This window comes from Megalobrama amblycephala, linkage group LG4 (genome assembly GCF_018812025.1).
Source record: "Megalobrama amblycephala isolate DHTTF-2021 linkage group LG4, ASM1881202v1, whole genome shotgun sequence".
Taxonomy (NCBI): Eukaryota; Metazoa; Chordata; class Actinopteri; order Cypriniformes; family Xenocyprididae; genus Megalobrama; species Megalobrama amblycephala.
In genome coordinates, this window is record NC_063047.1 from 41,731,548 (window position 1) to 41,759,245 (window position 27,698).

Here is a 27,698-nt window from a genome sequence, read left to right on the forward strand (position 1 = left end):
AATGTTTAGCCAGTCTTCAACCTAACCACAGGCTCTACTCTTCAGCACAATAGTAAACCCCAAAACTCACACATACCAGAAAACCTTTTATAAATTCCATATAGAACATAACACACCAACAGATCTCCTCCTATATTAATATTGAGCAAAACACATGAAATAACACTTAATTTTAACATTTACTCTCCTTTAACAGTCAGAAGCAAGCATGCTGGGAAATGGAAGTCTGTTGTAATCACTGATCGTAACTCATTCTATGAATGTGTGTATATACGCGTGTACATATTGATTAAAGATTTAGCTTAGGCTACTACTTCTCATAAATATATCCCAATTGTTTTATTTAAAACAAAATCTGTGCAAGAGGGTTAGGCTATATTTGATCAAATTATATTACTTTTAAAATGTTTTCACATCAAACACATTGAGGGAGAAAAAAAAATAGTTATTGTCTATTAAGGCATCTGATAAATCACTTTTAGTATTGCGGTATCGCCACCAAAAGATTGGCTACTCGATATATATTAGAGTTACTCGCGAGTACGCGGCGTTGCTAAGGGTCACTTTGAGCACAGCATTCATGAGCGTGACTGCTGTTGAATAGAAACATCGCCGGAGGTCATCGGCGTCAAAGCAGCGGAGAACAGCCCAATGCGATGGTGCAAGACAGCACAGCTGCTCTGAGGGTTAAACGCAACAGATGAGCAGATAGACAAGACACAGCTGCTGCTCTGACTTACAAACGCTGTTCTGGATAACCGAAAAGAATGAACACAAACGACGCGAAGGATTACCTCTCCAAACGACAGATCCCACACCTATTTGAGGTAAGGGTCACCCACAGGAGAGCAAGAATAACACATCTGGAAACATCTGCCTGTCTGAAATCTGATTATGTAGTCTGTGTTTTCAAGGTGAGCATATCCATTCTTAATATGCACCTTTCAGTTCTTCTTCTCAGAGTTCTTCAGAGAATATGATAAATGATAGATGTAACTGTACCTGTTTCTACTATCAACACTCTTTACATTAATAATCTATAGGGAAACAGGCCTCACTAAAGCTGTACATCAGATTTGAACTGATAGCATGAATTAATGAAAAACGTATCTATTTAGCATGCACAATTACATGGTAAATTAGATACTTGAAAGTGTCTCTATGGTGATCCTCAAGTAGGCTGCTGTAATGGCAAAGCAGAGGGTCTCAAGCTTGTCAGCAAGAGGGAAGATTCTCCTCAGACAGCGTCAACAAGTGCTTGTGTGGGAGATAGGTAGTTGCATACAAAATACTGTGTCCATGGAGGATCATATCACACACTTCTGACAAGGTCTCCAACTCCAAATTGATACTACATATAAGGAAGCGCAGGGCACAAAAAGTGAAGGTTGTAAACATGAGTTTCAGCACATCAACACTTTGGCTGTCACCAAGGCAACAGGCTATACTTTATATTTACTTGTGACTCAGGAAATGTGGGCAATGGAGAGCGAGGGGGAGAGAAGGACTGAAACAGTCATATTCTTTGCATGTGCCTGAACTCGCAGCTCATTGAGGAATGCAAACATGCAGGTTTAAGTTCATTTGCAAACCAGATATACATCTCTGAAACTCCTGGATCTTTGACCGTATGTGCACAAAGATACTGCATTTAGAGCAAGGACGGTTTGGAAAAGTGGAAGTAAAGTAGTTAACCTAATATTTAAACTATTATTTAAACTGTCATCGGAGCAAAGTTGCTGACATTATTCCTTTGAAAGATTATTTTCCAATAAAATATTTTTTTCCCTTGTATTGCTTTTTAACTTGATTAAAAGCTTGTTTTTTACTGTATTTCAGTCTCAGCAGTTGCCATTAAACTGACTTAACACTGAAAAAAATGTTGAAAGGCACTCACTCATTGACGAGATTCATGGATTACAGTCAGATTAACCAATAAGAGACAGCAAATAGCATTGGGACTATAGAACTTTTTTTTTTTAATTGAAGGATTACAAATGTCTTTTTATTTGAATGCTTGAATGGTGTTTTAACATAGGCTTACAACCAGGGTTAGGTGCTTCTACATCTGTGTTATTCGCTATTCATTTTACGGTTAGGTTAGGGTTAGGTTTAGGGGTAGAGTTAGGGTTAGGGACTATGTTTTCAGCCAGGAATGTTGTTCCAGGATCAACAAAATATGTTGATTCGGGAACATGTTTTACTTGGCAAAATCACTGCAAGCGTGTCTGTGTGCGTGTGTACAGGTTTGGATACTTGTGACTTACAGTTACATTCACATGACCAGTAATGACCCTTTTGCATTTTGATAAATCCATGACCTTTAGTTAGACCCACTCTTATGCCTATAATGTCAGCTGTGCATGCACAACTGTGGCATTTTCTGTATCTGGCCCTTTACTGTATATAGCAGTGTTAGACAACCTGTTGGTTAATCCACTGTCCACAATAACACTTATTTGCAAACACTGCAGTTACAATTTGTGTACAGACCTTTATTTAACAGCATACTTCAAGCTGTTGTCTGCAGTGGTTAGGCCATTATAGCATTCGTGATATGGGACAATGTAAACTTAAAATGTTGAACTTCTCAAGGTAGTAATTGACAGTCTGTATTGTATTTTAGTTATTCATAAGTAAAGACAATGTGTATATGGATTGGCCCTAAGCCAGAGCTATGTTCTGTCATGGCCTTGTTGGCCTTGTTGTCCGACTAATTCAACAATAATTGAAGAGTTTAATAATGCATGTATTGTCATTTATTTCAATACTGTAGTGCTGGCAGCAGCATGATGGCTCAGTGGTTAGTACTGTCACCTCACAGCAAGCTCTTTTCATAATACAAAGACATGCACATTTGACAAATTGAGGATTCTAAATATTTGAATGTGTGTTTTGCACACATTGCATGCTGGGATACATTCCAGTACTTTCAGACCTTTTTCTCCATGTTCTGCTTTTTCTAGTTTCAAATGTCTCAGTATAGGGTTTCTCTCACACACTCTTTTTCATGCATTGAAATTACCATATGATATGTACATACAGTATCTCACAGAAGTGAATACACCCCTTACATTTTTGTAAATATTTTATTATGTCTTTTCATGTGACAACACTGAAGAAATGACACTTTGCTACAATGTAAAGTAGTGAGTGTACAGCTTGTATATAGCAGTGTAAATTTGCTGTCCCCTCAAAATAACTCAACATACAGCCATTAATGTCTAAACTGCTGGCCACAAAACTGAATACACCCCTAAGTGAAAATGTCCAAATTGGGCCCAATTAGCCATTTTCTCTTCCCAGTGTCATGTGACACCGGGAAGGTCTCAAGGTCTCAGGTGTGAATGGGGAGCAGGTGTGTTGAATTTGGTGTTATTTCTCTCATTCTCATATTGGTAACTGGAAGTTCAACATGGCACCTCATGGCAAAGAACTCTCTGAGGATCTGAAAAAAAGAATTGTTGCTCTACATAAAGATGGCATAGGCTATAAGAAGATTGCCAAGACCCTGAAACTGACCTGCAGCACGGTGGCCAAGACCATACAGCGGTTTAACAGGACAGACTCCACTCAGAACAGGCCTCGCCATGGTCGACCAAAGAGGTTGAGTGCACATGCTCAGCGTCATATCCAGAGGTTGTGTTTGGGAAATAGACGTATGAGTGCTGCCAACATAGCTGCAGAGGTTGAAGGGGTGGGGGGTCAGCCTGTCAGTGGTCTGCATGGCAGTATTCCAACATGATAACAAACACAAACACGCCTCCAAGACGACCACTGCCTTACTAAAGAAGCTGAGGGTAAAGTTGATGGACTGGCCAAGCATGTCTCCAGACCTAAACCCTATTGAGCATCTGTGGGGCATCCTCAAATGGAAGGTGGCTCCGTGATGTCGTCATGGAGGAATGGAAGAGGACTCCAGTGGCAACCTGTGAAGCTCTGGTGAACTCTGGTGATGCCCAAGAGGGTTCAGGCAGTGCTGGAAAATAATGGTGGCCACACAAAATATTGACACTTTGGGCCCAATTTGGACATTTTCACCTAGAGGTGTACTCACTTTTGTGGCCAGCGGTTTAGACATTAATGGCTGTGTGTTGAGTTATTTTGAGGGGACAGAAAATTTACACTGTTATACAAGCTGTACACTCACTACTTTACATTGTAGCAAAGTGTCATTTCTTCAGTGTTGTCACATGAAAAGATATAATAAAATATTTACAAAAATATGAGGGGTGTACTCACTTCTGTGAGATACTCTACCAAAAGCACATTCTGATCAGATAACGTACTCTACAACCAATACTTAATACATTAAGATGCATGGTTGTATGCCTTATGAGTGTGTTTGTGAAAGGTGAAGGGTTTGCAGAGTCCGAACTTGTAAAGATGTGTGCTTTTCTCATCTCTATCTCTATTCATTAATTTCCCTTGTAAAGCAATTTGGATCAACTGGTGTGTGGGCAGAGGCCTGATAGTTTCAACTTGGAGAGCAGTACAGCTTTGGACTCTTTAAAACAGACTAGGCATTGTTTGATATAATGAAAAAAAAAAATTGTATTGTATTTGTATACATAATGTAAAAATGCACCTAAATATAAAACTAACAAAATTTACTTTAAAATTACATAGAATATTAAAATGATTGTATGAACATAAACCTTTAAAATAATGAGATATATATTTAATTACAGATTATTTCTTGTAATTTTACACACACACACACACACACACACACACACACACACACACACACACATATATATATATATATATATATATATATATATATATATTTTATTTTTATTTATTTATTTTTTTTACAGTGCAGGAGGAGGAGGGTGACAAAAACAATTTTATTCAGATGCCCTAAGCAAAAGTATGCAATTTGGTGCAGTTGCTGATATTTATATGGCCAGAAATTAAGATGAAATTCTGATAGCTTGTAAATCAATGAGATCTTTATAACAGTATAGCAGATTACTTACATGAAATGCATAAACATATCAGTTATCACTTAATATGCCTTAGATTATATTTAAATGATTTATAATGCTTACTATAAAAAGATTTTGAACAAAGCTCTTTATTTTTGTACAAATAAACATTCCTCAATAGCCTGTGGCCTGTTGCACAAAGCCGGTTTCAGTTGCTACCCAGGTAAGTTCAAGATTAGTTTGAGCAAACTCTGGTTTTTCGGGCTCATGAAGGTGGATTGGTTTTTAGCGGGTTTCATTGCTATGGTAACTTACGCAACATGGCTAACCTGCTCCGGAGCAGGTTTTATTCTGAGTTAGAGATAACAAACCGAAACTCGACCAATCAGCTGTGAGTAAAGTGACATGTATCTGATGCAATAAAGCCACTCCCCCTGTATCTCTCGCTCCAAATTAAATCTATAGATAGTGAAATCTATAGATGAAATTTATAGTGAAAACATTTAGAGACAGAATTGCTCAACATTTGCTGCTAATTATTCATTATATTTATATTAAATAAATTAAAATTATGAATAATTCATGACATATTCATATAATTAGGCCTATTATATTAATTGACAATATTAAACTTTGCTTTTAAATTAAAATAAGTATAATACATGCATAATATATATAGCTTTTAAACAGATTAAGCTTACATGTATTCTTTTGAGCTCTTTGTGAAAACTATGTAGGAGCCATTGTAATGTAATTCCTAAATGTTTTGTCCATTAGGTGTCACTCTAATGTGGCTGTATATTTAGAGCACGGTGTTAATGAAACGACAGGTGTGTTTGGTGGCTGAGAGGCAAACAGTTTTGACCGTATTAAGCCATACATTGTTTTTACTGCTCAAATGACTGCTTGCATGGATATGAATTATGGATAAAATGTTTGTCTGCAAGGTATGAACTTTATGCTGAAAAACGAGAGCTCACAGGAAATTGATTGAAGCAGTGTTTATTGACTGGAACAAAATAAAGACACAGTTTGCATTTCAACATCTACGTGTATGGACTTAATGGGCACGCGTATTTAACGTGCTTTCTTCTGCCACCGACACCAGCGGCCTAGTGGAAGGCCGTAATATTAGTCAAAACTTTGCTTCACAAGTAAGTGAGCATGTTAGTTTAAGGATCTGCTGCTATGATTGTCGAATTCGCCGCAAGTAAACTGAGCTGGACGTGGACGACACTTTGAAAACGGAGGCTTCGTTGAGTATGAATCTCAGCGTAACGTGTAACTGTTTCAAGGACATTGGATTTCGTTGTGGAAACCTGAGGACGAGCTGTGGATTATCCGCGGTTCCTGGTGGATTCGGTTCGTTGTTCCTGGTGGATGCAGTTCGTTGTTCCTGGTGGATTCATGGTGCGTGGTGGATTGCTTCGCTGTTCCTGGTGGAGTAGCTCCCGCTGGAATATTGCAAACGCGCAACAAAATGATTAATGGCCATTCATTCTGTGCGCACACAAAATTCGCGTAAATCCAATGCATTGGTGGCAAAAGGTTTAAAAACATTTCTTTCTTTTGTTTGGTATAAACGTGTGTAAAATGGATAAACAGTGTTTTGCTGCGGAGGAATCCGCTGTAACAGAACAACAGCCTTGTAATGAAAATGAGCCTGAAAGGCAAAAGAGGCCAACTAAACTTACAGCAAAGGCTTTGGTGGAAAAACTTGATTCATTACAAAAACTGAGAAAAGCAAAGCTGAACAAAGCACACAAATTGATTGAAACTGTTAAAGGGTTGATGCAAGATAACAAAGAATATAAGTCTGAGGTACGAAACATGTATATGAATTTCAATGAGTTGTGTTTAGAGGCTAAGGAAGCACATGAATCATTGTTAACTGTGTTACCTAACAGTGAAATTGAAAAACATGATATATGGTTCAAGGCGAAAATGATTCCAATTAATGAGTTTACTGAATATGTGAATGTATGGCTGTCTAAACCTGTAATATCTGAAGGGGTTGATGTAAATGTGAATGATGATGTTGTTCCAGAGGACAGTGTTTCAAATGTATCAAAGGTTACCACTGTTTTTAGTAAGCGTAGTTCAAGCAGCAGTAGTTCATCCACTGCATCAGCACGTATACAGGCCGAAGCAGAGAGAGCTGCACTTGTAGCACGTGCCACTCCATTAAAGACTAAACATGCACTTGAAACACAGCAGGAGGAATTGAGGAAAAAAGTGGAACAACTTGAATTGGACGCTGAGATTGCAGCATCTACTGCAAAAATTGCTGTTTTGAGTACAATTGATGGGCATAGCAAATGTTCACATGCTAGTAGTTCACATTCTAAAGAAAAAAGGTTATCAAGGTCTCAGATTTCAAAGGATGTAACAGGAAATGAAGTTCTTGATTCTACAAGACCAAAGGTGTTGAATCCACAAGCTACTGAATATGTGCCTAAGAGTCAAAAATCAGCGGATACAGCTGGAGTTATCAGCAGTGTTCCATCACAATCAGTTGGTGCTTCATGTAATGTCACAACACGATCAACATTTAAGCAGCCTAAAGGAGTATGGACCACTCAAGAAAGCAGTACTTACCAACAACATGACTTGCAATCCTTTGATCAACATTCCAGAGGTGACATGACAACATCTCAAGCTTTGAACTGTCTTCCATCTCAAGGTGAACCTTTGTATGAGATTCTGAAAAGACAGGAAGAATTAACTACATATCTGGTACATCAAGCTCAACCTAACATGCTTCCTAAAAGGGAGATCCCAATCTTTGATGGTAATCCACTTCAGTACGTACCATTCATTCGAGCTTTTGAGCATTGTGTTGAAGAAAAGACTCGCAATAAAAGAGACTGCTTGTATTTTCTGGAGCAATTCACCGTAGGACAACCTAGAGAGCTGGTTCGGAGTTGCCAACATTGTGATCCAGATGTGGGCTATTCTTTAGCCAGGAAACTTTTGAAAGAACAATTCGGTAACGAGTTTAAGATTGCTGCTTCATATATGGAGAAACTTTGAGTTGGCCGTTGAATGAGGATGCACAAGGTTTACATGCATATGCATTGTTTTTACGTGCATGCAGTAACGTTATTGAAGAGAATTCTTATATGAAAGAGCTTAACATGCCAAACAATATGAGAACCGTGGTAATGAAGCTACCTTTCAAGATGAGAGAACGTTGGAGAGAAAGAGCTTGTGAGCTTATGGAGCTGAATCAAGGTAGAGCTAAGTTCTCACATGTTGTGGAGTTTATTGAACGACAGGCAAAGATGGCATCAGATCCTGTCTTTGGATGTATTCAGGACAAACAAACAACTGCAGTGAATCCAAGCAAACCATTTAAAAGAAATAGTTTTGCTACAAATGTTGTTACTTCAGGTCTAAGGAGACATATAACACCACAAGAGAAGGATCATTCAGTGTATGAGATAAAGGACAAAAGATCTTGCTTGTTCTGTTCTGGTGGTCATGAGTTGAAAAGGTGTGATGCCTTTGAAAGAAGGTCCCAACGAGAAAAGCTTGACTTTTTGAGAGCAAAACGAGTTTGTTTCAGCTGTTTGGAGACTGGACATGTAAGCAAGGAATGTGACAACCGCCTTTTGTGTAAAGTGTGCAATCAGACACATCCTTCAGTGTTGCACATACATCGCAGAACCAGCTGTGGAGGATAAGGAGCAAAGGAGCAGTTTAATTTCTGCACAAACTTGTGGACATACAGGGGCCGGTAATGAGAAGTGCCTTCTGTCAATTATTCCAGTGCAAGTAAAATCAGCCAAAGGAGACAAACTGATTCAAACATATGCTTTTCTGGATCCTGGGAGTTCAGCTACTTTTTGCTCAGAACAATTGATGAATGAACTGAACATTAGAGGTAAAAGGGTCAACATTTGTCTGCGTACCATGGGACAAGAGCAGTCCGTATCTTGTAATGCTGTTACTGGCCTTAGAGGTTGGTGGAATTAACAGCAATTGTTTCTTTGCACTTCCTGAAGTCTATACTCAGAAGAGAATGCCTGTCAACTCAGACAACTTTGTAACACAGGAGGAAATATCCAAATGGCCATATTTGGACAGAGTAAAAATCCCACACATTGAGGCTAATGTTGATTTGCTTATTGGAGTCAATGCATCCCAAGTGTTAGAACCATGGGAGGTAATAAACAGCTGTGGTAATGGACCATATGCCATTAGAACCCTACTGGGGTGGGTTGTTAATGGACTTTCAGAGAAAAGCAGTGACTGCAGGAAAGGTACTGGTACACCTTCTGTTACTGTCAATAGGATTTCTGTTGAAAGGCTTGAGAAATTGCTTCAATATCAGTACAATCATGATTTTAGTGAAACCAGTGTTGATGAGAAGGAAATGTCCAGAGAGGATCAGAGGTTTCTGAAAATAATGGACAAGTCTTGTAAGGTACAAGATGGACATATTACAGTCTCAGGTTACCCTTTCGAACTGATGATGTGTTAATGCCCAACAACTTGTGTATTGCAAAACAAAGGTGCAACAGTTTGAAAAGAAAACTTGAAAGTAACATACAGTTTCATGAGGAATATACACGTTTCCTTTCTGAGGTTCTGGAATAAAGGGTATGCTGAAAAGGTGCCCGAAGACCAGGTCAATTGTGATTATGGTAAGGTGTGGTATGTTCCACATCATGGAGTTTTCCATCCAAAAAAAGGAACCTTGAGAGTAGTATTTGACTGTGGGGCAACATTTAAGGATACATCACTCAATAAACAACTCTTGCATGGTCCTAACCTTACAAATTCACTGTTAGGGTGTTCTTATACGATTCAGGCAGGAACATATAGCCTTAATGGCTGACATTCAAGCTATGTTTCACCAGGTCAAGGTGTCGGATGAGGATGTTGATTTTCTCAGATTTCTATGGTGGCCTGATGGAGACTTGGGACAGCAGCTGTCCACTTACCGAATGACAGTTTCACCTGTTCGGGGCTGTATCCTCTCCAAGTTGTGCATGTTATGCATTGAGACAAACTGCAAAAGACAATCAAACACACTTTTCAACAGAAGCAATTAAAACAGTCTTTGAAAGTTTCTACGTGGATGATTGTTTAAAGAGTGTTTCCTCGGAGGAGGAAGCTACTGCCATGGTACAGGATCTTACTGCTCTTTGTCAAACGGGTGGTTTTTGTTTGACCAAGTGGAGTAGTAACAGTCGAAAGGTATTGCAATTCAGTCCCAGAGCAATACAGAAGCAAAGATATTCAATGTTTGGATCTAGATCAAGATAAGTTACCTGTGGAAAGGACCTTTGGGTCTTCAGTGGTGTACAGAAGTTGATGCATTTCAATTTGGAATGCAGCTTAAGTCCCAGCAGTGTACAAGAAGAGGGATTTTGTCTACGGTCTGTTCTGTGTACGATCCAATGGGGTTTCTTGCTCCTGTTATGTTACCTGCTAAGTTACTTTTACAGGAGTTATGTAGACAAAATCTGAGTTGGGATGAGAACATATCCCCGATACTTCAAACACAATGGAATAGTTGGATTTCTGATGTGGATAATGGTAACAGAGTTTCAAGTGGATCGATGCATAAAACCTAAAGATTTTGGACAAATTATACATGCCTGTTTGCATAATTTTTCAGATGCATGCGAAAAGGGGTATGGTGTGGTTACTTACCTCAAGTTGACCAATAGTAAAGATGAAGTGCATGTGACATTCTTGCTTTGGTAAGGCCAGAGTTGCACCGCTTAAACCGATAACCATTCCTCGTCTGGAACTAACGGCAGCTGTACTTGCAGTAAAGGTGGACCACATGTTGCGAAAGGAACTAAGACTTCAGCTGGAGACTTCAATTTTTTGGACTGACAGTCAGACTGTGCTTAAATACATTAAAAATGAGAATAAGCGTTTTCAGACTTTTGTGGCAAATAGGGTCTCTTACATAAGGGACAGGACGCTACCTCAACAATGGAGATATGTTTCCACAAAAGAGAATCCTGCGGATGATGCGTCACGTGGAATGCAGATTAAAACCTTTATGCAGAACAAACAATGGATTAAAGGTCCTAGTTTCCTTTGGACTACAGAGGATTATCGATCACCTCAAAAGGAGGAAAACATTCTAGAAAATGATCCAGAGATTAAAAGGGAACATAAGGTAAATGCTGTGGTTCTGCAAATGACACACAATCCAACCAATTATTTCATCACTCACTTCTCGGAATGGAAAAAACTGAAAGTGGCCGTTGCTTGGATGCTTAAGTTGAAAAAACTGCTGAACAAACTACGTTTCAAAAGAAAACAATTACTGTCATTGGGAAATGATTGTAGTGCTACTATAGATGTACAGATGAGTCTGTTCAAAGCAACTCAAGGTGGACAATTTTTGTCCTTGGAGGATCTCTTTGAAGCTGAAATGGCTATTGTTTGCTTCAGTCAACAACAACAGTTTCAAAATGAAATTGAACAACTGAAGAAAGGTTCTAATGGAGTCAAGAAGGATAGCAGTCTATATAGACTGGATCCTGTATTGGATGATCAACTTCTGCGTGTAGGAGGACGACTTGGGAAGCTAACAATGCCTGTTGAATTTAAGCATCCCATTATATTGAGTAAGAATCAACATGTTTCACAACTTCTACTTCGTCACATTCACGAACAGTTGGGACATGCAGGCAGGAATCATATGTTATCAAAGTTGAGACAAACGTATTGGATTACAAATGCCAATGCCACTGCAAGAAAGGTCATTTCTAAATGTGTCATATGCAGACGCTATAGAGGGAAGACAGGGAATCAAAAGATGTCAGATCTTCCTCTAGAACGAATTACCCCTGATCTTCCACCTTTTACAAATACAGGGGTTGATTATTTTGGACCCATTGAAGTGAAAAGAGGCCGTAGCTATGTAAAGAGATACGGAGTAATCTTCACTTGCATGGCAACCAGAGCAGTGCATTTGGAAGTCGCTTACTCTTTGGACACTGATGGGTGCATAAATGCTTTGAGGAGATTTATTGCTCGGAGAGGTCAAGTAGTTCATATTAGATCAGACAATGCGACAAATTTCACTGGTGCCAACAGAGAATTGAAAGAATCTCTTTCTGCATGGAATAAGCGGCAAATTGAAAAGGAGTTGATTCAGTTAGGAGTTAAATGGAGTTTCAATCCTCCAGCAGGTTCCCATTGTGGAGGGGCATGGGAAAGGATCATTCGTATGGTGAGAAACATTCTGTTGTTCTGTACTTCGTCAACAGATACTGGATGATGAATCATTCCATACCATTCTGTGTGAAGTGGAATCCATTTTAAATGATCGTCCGATCACCAAGAGTTCCAATGACCCTAATGATCTTGAGGCCCTTACCCCAAATCATCTTCTTCTTCTGAAAGGCAAACCTGCTTTACCGCCTGGCCTTTTTGAAAAGTCAGATTTATACGTGAAAAGAAGATGGAGACAAGTTCAGTATTTAACTGATCTTTTCTGGAAAAGGTGGATAAGGGAATATCTACCTTTGTGGCAAAAACGTCAAAAGTGGACAAAGGAGCGACAAAATTTTATTTCCTGGGGATATTGTTCTTTTGTTGGATAGCACTGCACCTCGTGGTTCATGGCCACTTGGTAGAGTCTTGGAAACGTTTTCGGATGATAAAGGCCTAGTACGTACTATAAAGATCAAAACTAAAAGTAGCGTTTTAGAACGACCTGTAGGAAAGATCTGCCTTTTATTGGAAACAAATGATTAAAGGGAATAAGAGTTTGTGGTTGTAACAATGTCACAATTTATTAAATGTTGTATCATGGCTCCTTTGTGTATTTTGTGTAATTGTTATGTCTGTCTGCCATAAGCAATTAAGGGGCCGGTGTGTAGGAGCCATTGTAATGTAATTCCAAAATGTTTTGTCCATTAGGTGTCACTCTAATGTGGCTGTATATTTAGAGCACGGTGTTAATGAAACGACAGGTGTGTTTGGTGGCTGAGAGGCAAACAGTTTTGACCGTGTTAAGCCATACATTGTTTTTACTGCTCAAATGACTGCTTGCATGGACATGGATTATGGATAAAATGTTTGTCTGCAAGGTATGAACTTTATGCTGAAAAACGAGAGCTCACAGGAAATTGATTGAAGCAGTGTTTATTGACTGGAACAAAATAAAGACACAGTTTGCATTTCAACATCTACGTGTATGGACTTAATGGGCACGCGTATTTAACGTGCTTTCTTCTGCCACCGACAGCGGCCTAGTGGAAGGCCGTAATAACTATATTAATTATTTGGTTTATTTGTTTGATTCACATGCATTGATATAGTCAGATATTTTTAGCTGCCTTCTCAAACTTTTACTCCAGCAGTGTTTATTCCTGCTTTGTTAATGCATTTAATTTCATATTTTTCATAACGATCTCTTAATCTTCGGAAGAGACATGAATTGCGCACTCTCTCGCGAGAAGTGAATCAATCTGACGTTCTCCTTGTTTCGTGTGATTGGCTGTTTGCTGCACGTGTCACACTTTCAGGTGCACGCGCTTTGCAAACTCTGGATTAAACCTGAGTTGACAGAGAAAGTTTATACCGAGCGTCGTGCAACAGTTGATCCTGATCTAATCCAGGTTGGACTTATCTGGATTTGTTAACTCCAAACCTACTCTGAAACTCAGAGTTTGTTTAACTAGCTTCATGCAACAGGCCACAGATGTATCATATTTGATACGCACATTTTAACATGATTTTTCTAAAAAAAAAAAAAAAAAAAAAGATATGGATAATCAAGTAAAGCTAAGTTGCTTTAGTCCAGTATGTATATGTCTTGAAATATTTTATTTATTTAAAAAAAAAAAAAATTACATTTACTTCATAAAACTCAGTAAAGTATAAATCAATCAGATGACAGAAAGCATGTAGTAGATTGTGTACAACAGGTTTTTCAGCACAGTTTTGATCATGTTGATAATTAAGAGATTTTAGGCATTTGCATATCAGCTATGAAACAGTATCCTTTATATGGGTTCATTTTAAATTAGTTAATTTTATTCACATCAGAATCATTATTGAACATCATTGAATGAACCTCAATACATTAGGTTACAGCAACAAAATTAAAAAATATAGATGAAGTAGGTGACAATAGCAGGTTGCTACTTTTTACAGTGTAAGCTTAGTTTGTTTTTAATGCTCTTTCTCCAATGGATACTGCAGTAGTCCTTAAAAATGCTGTGGTCTATTATTAAACTGATACCTTTAGCAAATGCAGCCTTTTGTTTTGTTTCTGTTCGGACACTGTTCCTTTATTCAGCGGTTGAATGTCTTTAGCTGTTTGATACCCGTGAGGATTGAGATGTAAATTCTCAAGCAGTTTTATTTGCATCAAAAGAAGCAAACAGCTGATTATTTAGAGCTCAGATTTTCCATTCCCTATCCCTCTGAATGGCTCAGAGTATGAACTGCTAACACGTGTGGGATGAATAGAACAACAATTTGCAATTGTTATTTTCTCCTCCTAGATGTTATTCATTTTTTCCCCTCTCTGTCTTGCCATTCAGAAATCGTTTAACTGAGTTTGGCTAATATACGAAAAATGTGCTCATGTTCTTCTTTGTTTTGAGGTAAAAAAGCAAGGAAAGACTATGATTGATAACTCAAAAGCCACAATTGTCAGTAATATTGTATAAAATTTTGACATATAATGAGAGAAATCATTTACACAAATAGATGTACTGGAATTGTACACTTTAAAAGAAATACAGATTCATATTTGTGAAAAATTAGCATTTCATATAACAAAATAATTTGAACTCTGTGTGTATCTCACAGAGCATGTTAACAGGGCTGATGTACCACAGGCCTGAGGATCCTTTGACATTCTTGGAGAGCTGTCTGCAGAAAACACGAGACCTCGGGGGTCCTGAATGTGTGGCCTGGGACACTTTCATTACACCTGATCGAAAACCTCTACCACCAATCACCCCGGCACAGGGGAAGAAAGCCCCCTGCAAACTCGGTAATTTAGCCAATTTGAAGGCACGTTATCTTAGCTAGAAATAAAATAGTTGTGTACATGATGGATATACTTTAAAATGATACTTTCATTTTAGTTCAAGTGGCTTTTTTAGCAGTTTTCTCATTTTACTGATTCACACGTGGTGTGAATTGGCCTTAAGAATGCATCTGAGGTCACTGAGAAACAATGAATGTAATCCGTTTCATTCCACAGACGGTGGTCCTGGTCCTGGCCCCGGGCCTTACCGTCGATATGATAGGCTGCCACCAATTCAAGCCCAGTTCTCCATAGAAAGTGACTCAGATATGACAGAGTCCTCAGGGCTTATACAGGAGTATGATGTCTTTGACCCATCTAAACCACGACCGCACATCATATTCATCATAGGTGAGTGGTCATCACTGTCAGCTGGTCATCTTCAGTCAGTTTCAGTCATCTATTTCTGAATTCATCTTATTCTAAATTTCAACTTCCAAATTCAGTAGACCTTGACATTAAAGGGTCAGCTCACCCAAAAATGAAATTTCTGTCATTAAGTACTCGCCTTGCCCTCATGTCGTCCTAAACACATAAGACCTTCCTTCATCTTCGGAACACAAATTAAGATATTTTTGATGAAATCAGAGGGTTTCTGAACCACATAAAGGCAGCAATGTCATTGCACCTTTTGAGGTCCAGAAGGGTTCTAAAGACATTGTTTGTTCTGGCTTTGCCTGTTTTGGTGTTTTTGCTCCCTCTACTGGTAGTTTTATATTCTGCAGATTGAATATGTTTTATTCAGTTTCTGGGGTTCAAAAAGAACAACGTGCAAAGCACATGGTAGCGCACTTTAATTTGCTGTGTCAGTCCATCGGATTAACAACTCTTAACGAGGCACTGCCTGTAAGTAGAGTTTGATTATTTTTGATTGTTAATATATTATGATTGCGAGGAAGTACATGTAGATGTTTTCATGTTATAGCATTGGGAAATTTATATTGTACAATCATTTTGTACAACTGTCTTCTGGTGAACATTGTTGGACTGGACGTTTACCATGTGACATTTTATTTATGTATTCCTTCTGTGTTATGTTGTTTTACAGTTTTACACATTTATTCAGTAAATCAAAACGACGACTCCGGTGTCAAGACTGTTTATTGAGTGGATGTGTTTAGCTTGCTGGGTGCGAAGCCAGTATAGTAAAAAGGCAAGCTTCATACAAGAGCTGTTTATCTTGGAAGCTGGATTTCACCTGCTATTGTCATCTACGGCATAGAGGCTAACACGACAACTGCAGAGTATCCACACGGTAAAATCCATCAAGCTTATATTTCGGACCAGTCATGGAAGATGACAAAAGTCAGTCAGCTTCATCTCGACGTTCCGTGACTTCCAGCAAGTCCACGGTTAGTATGGCAGCGACTAAAGCAAGAGCAAAGGCGGAAGCTGCACAGGCAAGAGCCTCATTTGCAAAGAGGGAAATGGAAATTAAAATAGAGAAAGCTCGCCTTGAAGCAACATTAGACGTAATGGAAAAGGAGAGAGAGGCTGAAGCTGCAATGGCAGAAGCGGCAGTCATGGAAGCTGCAGTCGCAGATCTAGAGGTAAAAAGATCACAACATAGTTCAACTCTCCACCTTCCACAGCAAAGTCCTAGGCAACGTACTGAAGAGTATGTAAAACAACATAGTGAACCTAGTGATACTGTACCAGAGAATTCAAAGCCTGAATTACCCCAAAATATAGAGGATGATAGAGAGAAAAAGCCTTCTTCACCGGTGTATCATGTTCTGTCCTCTTGGAATGCCAGTCAATGCAGTTGCAGTGAGAAAAGGCAGCAGAGTAAACCTCCATTCCCCCACTCTCCACATAGCTTCTCACACCCTTCTAAGAGTCCAGCTGCGCCCATGCACCATCCTAGACGAGACACGAATCATCCTACTCATCACTCTAGTCATGATGTAGCCACGTATGACTTAGCTAAGTTTTTAACACGAAATCAGCTAGTGACATCTGGGCTTAACAAATTTGATGATCGTCCGGAAAACTATCTGGCCTGGAAATCATCATTTCTCAATGCCACCAAGAACCTTGATCTCACAGCAGGTGAGGAATTTGATTTATTGATTAGATGGCTGGGGAGAGATTCAGCAGATCATGCCCGTCGCATTAAGTCTGTGAATGTAAGGAACTTACCAGCTGGTCTTGAACTCATCTGGGAGAGGCTAGATATGACCTACGGATCTCCGGAAGCTATTGAAAAAGCTCTCTTCACAAAAATAGAGACTTTTCCAAAAATATCAGCTAAAGACCATGATAAACTCCGGGAATTAGGAGACTTGCTTTCAGAGATTGAAGCAGCTAAGAATGGCGGTGATCTACCTGGGCTCACTTATCTAGATACAGCAAGAGGAGTTAATCCTATTGTGCAAAAGTTGCCCTTTGGACTACAAGAAAAGTGGATGATGCAGGGTTCACACTACAAGTACACTTATGGAGTTTCTTTCCCACCATTCTCCTTCTTTGTGGAATTTGTATGTGCAGAAGCAAGAGCACGCAACGATCCTAGCTTCAATTTTTCTTTACTTTCCATAAACCCTGGTGGAAAGATCAGGTATAATGAAAGTCATGCTCAGAAACCTGTTTCAGTCCATAAAACGGATGTGATGTCCTCCTCTAACCTTTCTCATACCAAGAGTCTTCAGAGAGGAAACAACGAGGTTGAGAAGCAATGTCCTATACATCGTAAACCTCATCCTCTCAAGAAATGCAGAGGCTTCAGAGAAAAGCCATTAGAGGAACGAAAAAGGATCTTAAGGGAGCTATCTATTTGTTTCAGATGCTGCTCATCTAACAAACATGTGGCTAAGAATTGTGATGTGTCAATTAAATGTTCTGAATGTGAGAGTGACAAACACCTGGCTGCTCTCCATCCAGGCCCAGCGCCGTGGCGTTCTGATTCTACACCTCCTTCACTGCATGGCGGGGAGGAAGAGGAGTGCTGCGGTGGAGATGTGTCATCAAAGTGCACCAAGATTTGTGGCAAAGGTTTTAGTGAGAAGTCATGCTCTAAAATATGCCTTGTGAATGTTTATCCTGCTGGCAGCCCTGACCAAGGCAGGCGGATTTACACTATTATAGATGAGCAAAGCAATAGATCCTTGGCCAGATCAGAATTTTTTGACAGTTTCAATGTGCAAGGAACTTCTGCTCCGTACACATTAAAGACGTGTGCAGGAGTAGTCCAAGCAACTGGAAGAAGAGCTCAAGGGTTCATCATTGAGTCTGCAGATGGTGAGATCAATTTTCCACTTCCTACTCTCATCGAATGCAATAGTATGCCAGATAACCGAGATGAAATACCAACCGCAGTTGCTGCCCTGCATCACAGCCACCTAAAAGAGATAGCAGACAAGATACCGCCTATTGATCCAAATGCTGAAATACTGCTTCTGCTGGGAAGAGACATAATACGAGCACATAAAGTCCGCAAACAACTCAACGGTCCTCATGATGCTCCGTATGCGCAAAAATTGGACCTTGGTTGGGTCATTGTGGGAAATGTGTGTCTAGGAAAGTGCCACAAGCCCTCTCCGGTGAACTGCATGAGAACACACATCTTAGAGAATGGCAGACCAAGCTACTTCAGTCCATGCAATAATCACATTGTACTGAAGGAGACGTTTAATGAGAAAACCCAGTTCCACAAACCTAGCCTATCAAGCTGCAGACTTGGTCAGTCTTTGTTTCAGCAGACCAAAGATGACAATAAATTTGCACCTTCAGTTGAGGATCAGTTATTCCTGGACATTATGGATAAGGAATTCTTCAAGGACTCAAGTAACAGCTGGGTAGCACCATTGCCATTCCGTGAGCCAAGGAGACGCTTACCCAACAACAGGGAGTATGCAGCAAGACGTTTCATGTCTCTTCGTCGCAACCTTGACAAACGACCAAAGATGAGAGATGACTTCACAGAATTCATGCAGAGAATACTTGACAATAACCATGCAGAGCTAGCTCCTCCTTTACAAGATGGTCAGGAGAGCTGGTATCTTCCATCATTTGGTGTGTACCATCCAAAAAAACCAGACCAAATACGAGTTGTATTTGACTCTAGTGCACAGTTTGATGGAGTATCCCTCAATGATGTACTGCTTTCTGGCCCTGACCTTAACAATAGCCTGTTAGGAGTCCTCATAAGATTTCGAAAGGATCCTGTTGCCATCACAGCCGACATACAGCAGATGTTTCACTGCTTCTTGGTCCGGGAGGACTGTCGTGATGTTTTACGCTTTCTATGGCATCGTGATAATGATCTGTCTAAAGAGGTTGTGGACTACAGGATGCGAGTTCACGTATTTGGAAATAGCCCTTCACCGGCAGTGGCCATTTATGGAATTCGCCGAGCTGCCAGAGAAGAAGAGAAAGAATATGGCACTGATGTGAGGAAATTCATTGAACAAGACTTCTATGTAGATGATGCCTTAAAGTCATTTCCTACAGAGGAAGAGGCAATCAATGTGCTTAAAAGAGCACAAGAGGCACTAGCTGCTTCAAACCTCAGGCTTCATAAAATTGCTGCAAACAGAGCCAAAGTAATGGATGCCTTTCCAAATGAAGATTTGGCTAAGGACATCAAATGCCTTGACCTCTCCACGGATGACTTACCTGATCAGCGAAGCTTGGGGGTACAGTGGAACCTAATGTCGGATACGTTCACCTTCCAAGTGCCCGACACTGAAAAACCATACACACGTAGAGGAGTGTTGTCAACAGTGAATAGCTTGTTCGATCCCCTTGGATTCCTAGCTCCTATCACAATCCAGGGCCGTTTACTTTTAAGAGAACTCTCATCGCAGACACATGAGTGGGATACACCATTGCCTGAAAGCAGACATGAAGAGTGGGCACAGTGGTGTCATTCGCTGCAAGACCTAAGAAGTCTGAACATTCCACGCATGTATGTATCCATTCCTCTTTCTGAAGCCAAACACACTGAAATATGTGTCTTCTCGGATGCCTCCATGAAGGCCATCTCAGCTGTTGCATACTTGAAAGCTTCGGATCAGTATGGGAAAACAGAGGTTGGCTTTGTTCTTGGCAAGGCGAGGTTGGCTCCAAAGCCTGATCTTTCTGTTCCTAGGCTGGAACTATGTGCTGCAGTCCTGGCTGTCGAACTGACTGAACTCATCACAGAAGAGATTCATCTAAAGCTAGATAGAATAAGGTTCTACACAGATAGTAGAGTAGTGTTAGGCTACATCTATAACGAGTCAAGACGGTTCCATATATATGTGAACAACAGAGTGCAGCGCATCAGACAGTCTTCTCAGCCTGAACAGTGGAGGTACGTTTCTTCTGAACAAAATCCTGCCGATCATGGCTCTCGTTCTGTTTCATCTTCTAAGCTTGAGGCCACAACCTGGCTCACAGGACCTTCATTTTTGCACTATCCATCAGAGCAGCTCTTTGATCACCCAAACTCATATGATCTTATTGACCCAGAGGAAGATGTTGAAGTTCGCTCAGAGGTTAAAGTCTTGTCTACGCAGATTGAAGTGAATCATCTAGGTACCAAAAGATTTGAGCAATTCTCAGACTGGAGAACAGTCGTCAGAGCTGTGGCACGGCTGCATCACATTGCTCATTGTTTCACAGGACCAAGTAACGATAGTCAGTGCACAGGTTGGCATTGGTGCTCAAGGGGTTTATCTGTAAGTGATCTTCTGAAAGCAGAGGAAATCATCATCAAGAGTGTACAACAAGAAGTGTATACAGATGAGATGAAATGCATCACTTCTGCAAGTGAAATTCCGTCACATAGTCCACTTTTGAAGTTGAATCCAATCATCGACAGCAATGGTTTGCTGAGAGTTGGTGGACGCATCAGACAAGCAGAAATAGGAGATAAAGAAACAAATCCCCTCATCATTCCGGCTCACCATCACATCACAGTCCTACTGGTCAGACATTTTCATGAACGTGTGCAACATCAGGGCAGACATCTTACAGAGGGCACCATAAGATCCAATGGTTTTTGGATAACTGGGGCTAAACGATGCATTAGCAGTATTATTCGGAGGTGTGTTACTTGCCGTAAACTAAGAGGCAAGGTGGAGGAACAACAAATGGCTGACCTGCCAGCAGAAAGGCTGCAAATGGATCCACCCTTTTCCTTTGTCGGCTTAGATGTTTTTGGGCCATGGGAGGTGATCTCACGCCGCACAAGGGGTGGCCAAGCAAACAGCAAGAGGTGGGCAGTGTTGTTCACTTGCATGTGTACCAGAGGAGTTCACATAGAGGTGATTGAGTCGATGACTTCCTCAAGTCTTATTAACGCTCTCAGAAGATTCTTTTCTATTAGAGGTCCTGCCAAGCAGCTGCGCTCCGATTGTGGGACGAATTTCGTTGGTGCCTCTAGAGAGCTTAAAATGAGCGAGAACGAACAAACAGAGGTGAGAGAATACCTACTTGAGCAAAGATGTTCCTGGGTTTTTAACCCACCACACTCTTCTCATATGGGTGGCGCCTGGGAACGTATGATTGGTCTAACAAGGCGAATCTTGGATTCAATGCTCTTGAAAAACAAGTACTCACAGCTTACACATGAAGTCTTAGTGACATTCATGTCTGAGGTCACAGCCATCGTTAATGCACGGCCTCTAGTCCCAGTCTCCACAGATTCTGAATTCCCCTTCATCCTAACACCATCTATGCTTTTGACACAAAAGGCTGGTAATCCTCCAACTCCACAAGAAGATTTCAGTAAGAAAGACATGCTCCTATGTCAATGGAAACAGGTTCAAACATTAGCAGAAACATTCTGGAATAGGTGGCGGAAGGAGTATCTTGGAACACTTCAGAACCGTCACAAGTGGTTTCACAAACATCCAAACATCAAAGAAGGCGACATTGTACTGCTCAAAGACAAACAAGTCAAAAGAAACGAGTGGCCGATGGGGATAATTGTGAAGGCTGTTCCCAGTACAGACGGTATTGTGAGAAAAGTGGAGGTGAAAACTGTTCAGCATGGGACAACAAAAATCTATCACAGACCTATATCTGAGTTAGTATACCTTGTGTCTTCAGATCAGGCTGTTTAATCCAATAATTGCTAGTGTATATGGTATCTTTGTGATACCAGACGGGGAGTGTTCTGGCTTTGCCTGTTTTGGTGTTTTTGCTCCCTCTACTGGTAGTTTTATATTCTGCAGATTGAATATGTTTTATTCAGTTTCTGGGGTTCAAAAAGAACAACGTGCAAAGCACATGGTAGCGCACTTTAATTTGCTGTGTCAGTCCATCGGATTAACAACTCTTAACGAGGCACTGCCTGTAAGTAGAGTTTGATTATTTTTGATTGTTAATATATTATGATTGCGAGGAAGTACATGTAGATGTTTTCATGTTATAGCATTGGGAAATTTATATTGTACAATCATTTTGTACAACTGTCTTCTGGTGAACATTGTTGGACTGGACGTTTACCATGTGACATTTTATTTATGTATTCCTTCTGTGTTATGTTGTTTTACAGTTTTACACATTTATTCAGTAAATCAAAACGACGACTCCGGTGTCAAGACTGTTTATTGAGTGGATGTGTTTAGCTTGCTGGGTGCGAAGCCAGTATATTGTTAAAATAGTCAACGTGACTACAGTGGTTCAACCTTAATGTTATGAAATGATGAGAATACTTTTTGTGTGCAAAAACAAAAATAAAGACTCAACGATTTGAACTGTTGTCATACACAGTTTACGTAGTGAACACAGTTTAGTGCTTCCATGTTCTACGCCAGATTGCTGACTCATTATTGGCCGGCTCCTGCGTCAGCATCACACGCATGCGTCGTGCTGCTCACGTGAACAGCGTCGGCCGGCGTTCGGACGTAAAAACAGAAGCGCTGAACTGCGTTCACTACCTCAACTGCGTATGACAGTTCAAATTGTTAAATAAAGTTGTTATTTTTGTTTTGTTTTTGTGCACAAAAAGTATTCTCATCGCTTCTTAAAGGTGGTAAAGAGGATGTTTTGTTTTATACATTTTTGCAATATTACTTGAAACTGTCTTTACTAAGTGATAAAAGACTATTTATTAGGTGCACTGAAAGGAATATTATTAATATACATCATCTGTGCACGAGGTAGGGCCTTAAAAACATCAGCCAATCTGGCCCTCTGGCTTGTCAATCACTGCCATTGTGAGAGACGTGCGCGGATTGGCCCTCTGGCTTGTCAATTACTACCATGACGTTCCTTGTGAGAGACGCGCGGCTGCGCGCTCTAGTAACTTTCCACACTCTACAGGCGCCGCATGCAATGTTTTTGTCGGGAGACAGGAGTAACAACTGCAGATTAAGAGTCACCTGCGGTGAGTCCGACATAATGAATCCACTAAGTGTGTGCACAGCTTAACGATTGTAAGGCCGATTATGAATGTAAATTGATACTTATGACTGATCGCGCCCAAACGCGTCCAGTCAGAGCCAGTTGCGTTTAGTCTGCAATAACAGTCGGTGTTCAAATTCCATGTGAAAGTATATAAATCTGCTTCAGGAGCAGGAAACTATCGCTGTATGTTGAGCACAGTCAGAATGTTTTAGCTAGTCGTAAAATGTGTGCCCGGCTTAATAACACAGCGAATGCCGGTGGTAAACAAACACTTGTGCACGAGTTTTGGGAGGCGTTCACTTGAAATGAGCTGTGAAGGAGGGGGATTGTTCTTCCGCATGCGCTCATTTCAAAAACTCAGTCGACAAAAACATCCCCTGTACCACCTTTAAGATTAAGGTTGAACCACTGTAGTCACGTTGACAATTTTAACAATGTCTTTAGTACCATTCTTGACCTCAAAAGGTGCAGTGACGTTGCTGCCTATGTGTGCTTCAGAAACCCTCAGATTTCATCAAAAATATCTTAATTTGTATTCCGAAGATGAACGAAGGTCTTAAGGGTTTAGGACAATATGAGGGTGAATATATAACTAACCCTTCAATTCATTTGAAATAAACATTTCTGTTTCTGTGATGTAAAGTGGGATTTGCTATAATATTTTCCAGGTGGTCCCGGCAGTGGGAAGGGGACACAGACAGCTAAAATTGCACATCGCTATGATTTCGAGCATGTGTCTGTGGGGGAAATTTTAAGGAACCAGTTGCTGCATCATGCCCCCAGTGACAGGAAATGGGAGTTGATTGCTCAGATCATTGCCAATGGAGAACTGGCACCTCAGGTTTGGAAATTTGACCACCAACTATGTGCATTTTTGCAGCTATGTGTAATTACACCTGCTTGATTGTTGCTGATTTTTACATAAACTAATGTTCAAACGTTTGGGGTCAGTAAGTAACTTATATTCAGCAAAGTCGAGGCATTAATGATGTTACAAAAGATTTCTATTTCAAATAAATGCCTTTGAACTTATTATTCATCAGAGAATCCTGAAAAAAATGGAATTGTATCACAATTTCCACAAAAGCTTTTATCCTGTACAGCTGTTTTCAACATTAACCTGTAAGCGTTCCACATACCTTTCAAAAGAGACCAAAACCATGCATATACTCCAAATGGTTCAAAAACAGCATGTAATTTACTTTGCCATTTTTAGGCATTTTAGGCAAATTTTACAGGAATGCTAAGGGGTTAATAATAGTAAGAAATTATTCTTGGTCATATCAGAATGATTTCTGAAGGATCATGTGACACTGAAGACGAGTAATGAAAATTCAGTTTTGCCATCACAGGAACATATTAAATATTATAATATTAAATGAAGAAGGACACCTCATGCTTGTCACCTTAGTCTTGTTCTGACGTGGTATCCTTTAGGAGACGACTATTGAAGAGCTGAAACATCAGTTTATCAAGAAGCAGGATGCTAAAGGATTCATTGTGGATGGATTCCCTAGAGAGATCTCACAGGCGTTCACCTTTGAGGAGCAGGTCAGATATTCATTCTGATGGTCTATACCAGGGGTGTCCAAACCTGCTGTTAGAGGGCCACCATCCTGGAGAGTTTAGCTCCAACTTGCCTCAATACATCTGCCTGGAAGTTTCTAGGGCCTTGTTTACACCTGGTATTAAGATGCGTTTTGGTCGACCGGATCACAAGTAGAAGAGGGAGACATATACCCATTTACACCTGGTATTTTAGTACGTCTCTTTTGTCACAAATACAACACCCTTCAGTCTAATAGTCTGATAGTAAATTTTTGCTGCATCATGAAATAAACCAGGAATCTGGTTTTGGGTTAAATAAGTGTTAATAAATACATTTATTAAGCATTTATAACATGTGAGTTAAAAACAGCTCATTATTTGGCAGGTATTACATTAAAGTCACCCTTTTTATTCATGCAGTTATAACTGCATTATTAATGATTTATAATGCATTTGTAAATGACTTATTACTCATTAACAAACACCTTTATAAACCCTTTACAAAGGGAACCTAAATGTAAAGTGTTACCGAATGGAAAAACACACAGAGAGCAGCAGCTTTTGTTTCTGCACTGATAGCAGCAAGACAGGTTAGAAATCAGGAATGGTGAGAGAACATTGTACTTGGTACATTTTTCGTTTTTAAAACCAAACTTGGGTCTTCAGCCGACAAAGTTTAAATCCCATCTCGCTAACGCGCTTCCCATAATATTTTTGCGTTTGGTCAGTAGGCGTGTTCAAACACATTAAACAACATGAGCGTCTACACTACGAAAGCAATCTGATCAAATGCGTTTTTGACTACCTCTGGAAGTGGTCAAAAGTGGATAAGCTCAAAATGTTTTAGACCTTGTTTACACCTGTATTTAGCGACTTGTGACCAAAACACATTTTAATACCAGGTGTAAACAGGGTCTAGTTTGCCTAGTAAGACATTGATTTGCTGGTTCATGTGTGTTTAATTGGGGTTGGAGCTAATACCAGGAGTAGGATTGGACACCCCTTGTCTATACTGTTTATAACCCACATAATGTATGTCTTAGTATGTTATGGCAGTGTTTGATGTACAGTAAATGACACTCATGGATCCTCAGATTGGCTCTCCAGACTTGGTGATCTTGCTTGCCTGCTCCAATCAGCAACTTCGGCAGCGTTTAGAGAAAAGAGCGTCCCAGCAGGGCCGCCCCGACGACAATACTCACGCTATTGAGAAGAGACTAGATACTTTCAAACACAATATCACACTCATAGCCAAGTACTACCAGGAGAGAGGACTTATTGTAAGGGTAAGATGCTGTTCTTTGCTTATTTTTATGTCAACTGTTGAATAATAATAATAAAAACTCCTCTTTTAAGCTGTCAAACACAATTCTGTCTCACTTTGCTTGGTCAGGTCGATGCAGATCGAGAAGAAGATGACATTTTCACAGATATTTGTGCCATTGTAGAGGAAAGATTGTTCCCTAGTGACATGAATGCAGTAGGTTACACTATATTCTACAATTTGTATTATAAAAATGTATTTTTGCTTCATAAAAGTTCTTTTCTCCCTGCAGAGCAGTACTGAGGATCTTTAGAGGGACGTCTACACATCCAAAAACCCACAGCTGCTCCCATTACATCCTAAATGTTTAAAAGCAGCTCGCCAAATTAACTCGAGGGTCAAAGTCGAGAATCAGTGAAAAAGGTCCAGGACAGTTACACTTGTGTTGTTGCCTCTATTTGTATTTCACTGTGAATTTTCTCTGTACAACTTTTGCAGTAATTTAATAAGAATGACTTTAGAGCATAACCTTTTTTCCAACATTTTCAGTTTTTGTTTCTGAATTTTAATGTTTTTTTGACTTGATATTATTAATGTGTAAATTTAGAGGTCAAGCCAGAAATAATGTGAGTTGTTAAAAAAAGCACCAAAGTGTAATACAATATCGGTGTCAAATACAATAACAATGTCAACTGTTTTCAAACAAATTACCTCACCTATTCCTACAACAAGCACTGAAATGGATTAAATGATTACTGATTAATACAGTGTTTCTGCTGTTCTGAGGACATGGTTTCATCTTGCTCCACAGTGTGAACACATTGGACAGAGACAAAAAAAAGAGATGCTACTGACATGTCTTCAGGCTGTGTTCTCATTAATACATGTTCAATCCAGCTGTGGCACATTCTCACAGTGGGACCTCAGTGAACACAGACTTTCTGCCCTTGCTGACAGACCAAGTGCCAAAACGCTGTTACTTTAAATACTGAGGAGTATGGAAACACATTTATTGAAAGATGATACATAATGGAAAAAGAAGTAGTGAAGTTAAGTATCATTTAATAGCAATAAAATCACTACACTTACTTTGCTTTGCAGATGGACATTTTCTGGCCAAAAGATTCACATTTGAGCCACTAGATGGCAGACTTCTATTCTTTAAAAACAAATTGTTTAATATCCTTACTGGTTGGAAAGTTATTTCATAGCCATTGACAAAAATACCCACTTATTCCATTTTAACAAATTAATATTATGAATTTTTAAGTTTTGTAAAATTGATTAATAAAGAAAAAAGTCTTTATTAAAAAATGCTTGGAAAAACATGAGCTTTGAGTACGCTTTAAACTAGACTAAATAGCATTTACCATAAAAAGAAAATGGTATCTTTCTTTTGTGCTAAGTGTGCTTAAAATACTGTGTTATAAACAGCATCACTGTGACGGAGTGATGGTATGTGCTGGCTCTCAGAATAGATCCATGCTTATCACCCACCTGGCAAATTACTTGCATCTCTTAGTTGCACGAGTTGGAGACTGCTTCATACTTGCATAAAATACAGGTTTTTAATGTACAACTTTGAATA

The 27,698-nt window shown here is 39.7% G+C and overlaps 1 protein-coding gene across 2 annotated transcripts; it reads left to right on the top strand.

The window, feature by feature from the left end:
* Nucleotides 1–496: 496 nt before the first annotated feature.
* ak5l (adenylate kinase 5, like) lies at nucleotides 497–26,873 on the top strand. Of its 2 annotated transcripts, none has more exons than XM_048189424.1 (8): nucleotides 497–914; nucleotides 14,736–14,922; nucleotides 15,136–15,309; nucleotides 23,967–24,139; nucleotides 24,736–24,849; nucleotides 25,941–26,132; nucleotides 26,240–26,326; nucleotides 26,403–26,873. In XM_048189424.1, exons 1-8 carry the CDS (start codon nucleotides 768–770, stop codon nucleotides 26,421–26,423), a joined length of 1,095 nt encoding a protein of 364 aa, XP_048045381.1. In that variant the 5' UTR covers nucleotides 497–767; the 3' UTR covers nucleotides 26,424–26,873. The 2 variants fall into 2 exon arrangements, with proteins under 2 accessions (XP_048045381.1, XP_048045382.1); XM_048189425.1 differs by having other exon boundaries at nucleotides 506–827.
* Nucleotides 26,874–27,698: the final 825 nt, after the last annotated feature.

Excerpts from the sequence above, each read along its gene's own strand:
- ak5l (XM_048189424.1), top strand. The coding sequence starts at position 768 with ATGAACACAAACGACGCGAAGGATTACCTCTCCAAACGACAGATCCCA. Across the intron at positions 14,923-15,135 it reads GAAAGCCCCCTGCAAACTCG|ACGGTGGTCCTGGTCCTGGC; the intron begins GTAATTTAGCCA and ends TTCATTCCACAG. Across the intron at positions 26,133-26,239 it reads AGAGAGGACTTATTGTAAGG|GTCGATGCAGATCGAGAAGA; the intron begins GTAAGATGCTGT and ends TTGCTTGGTCAG.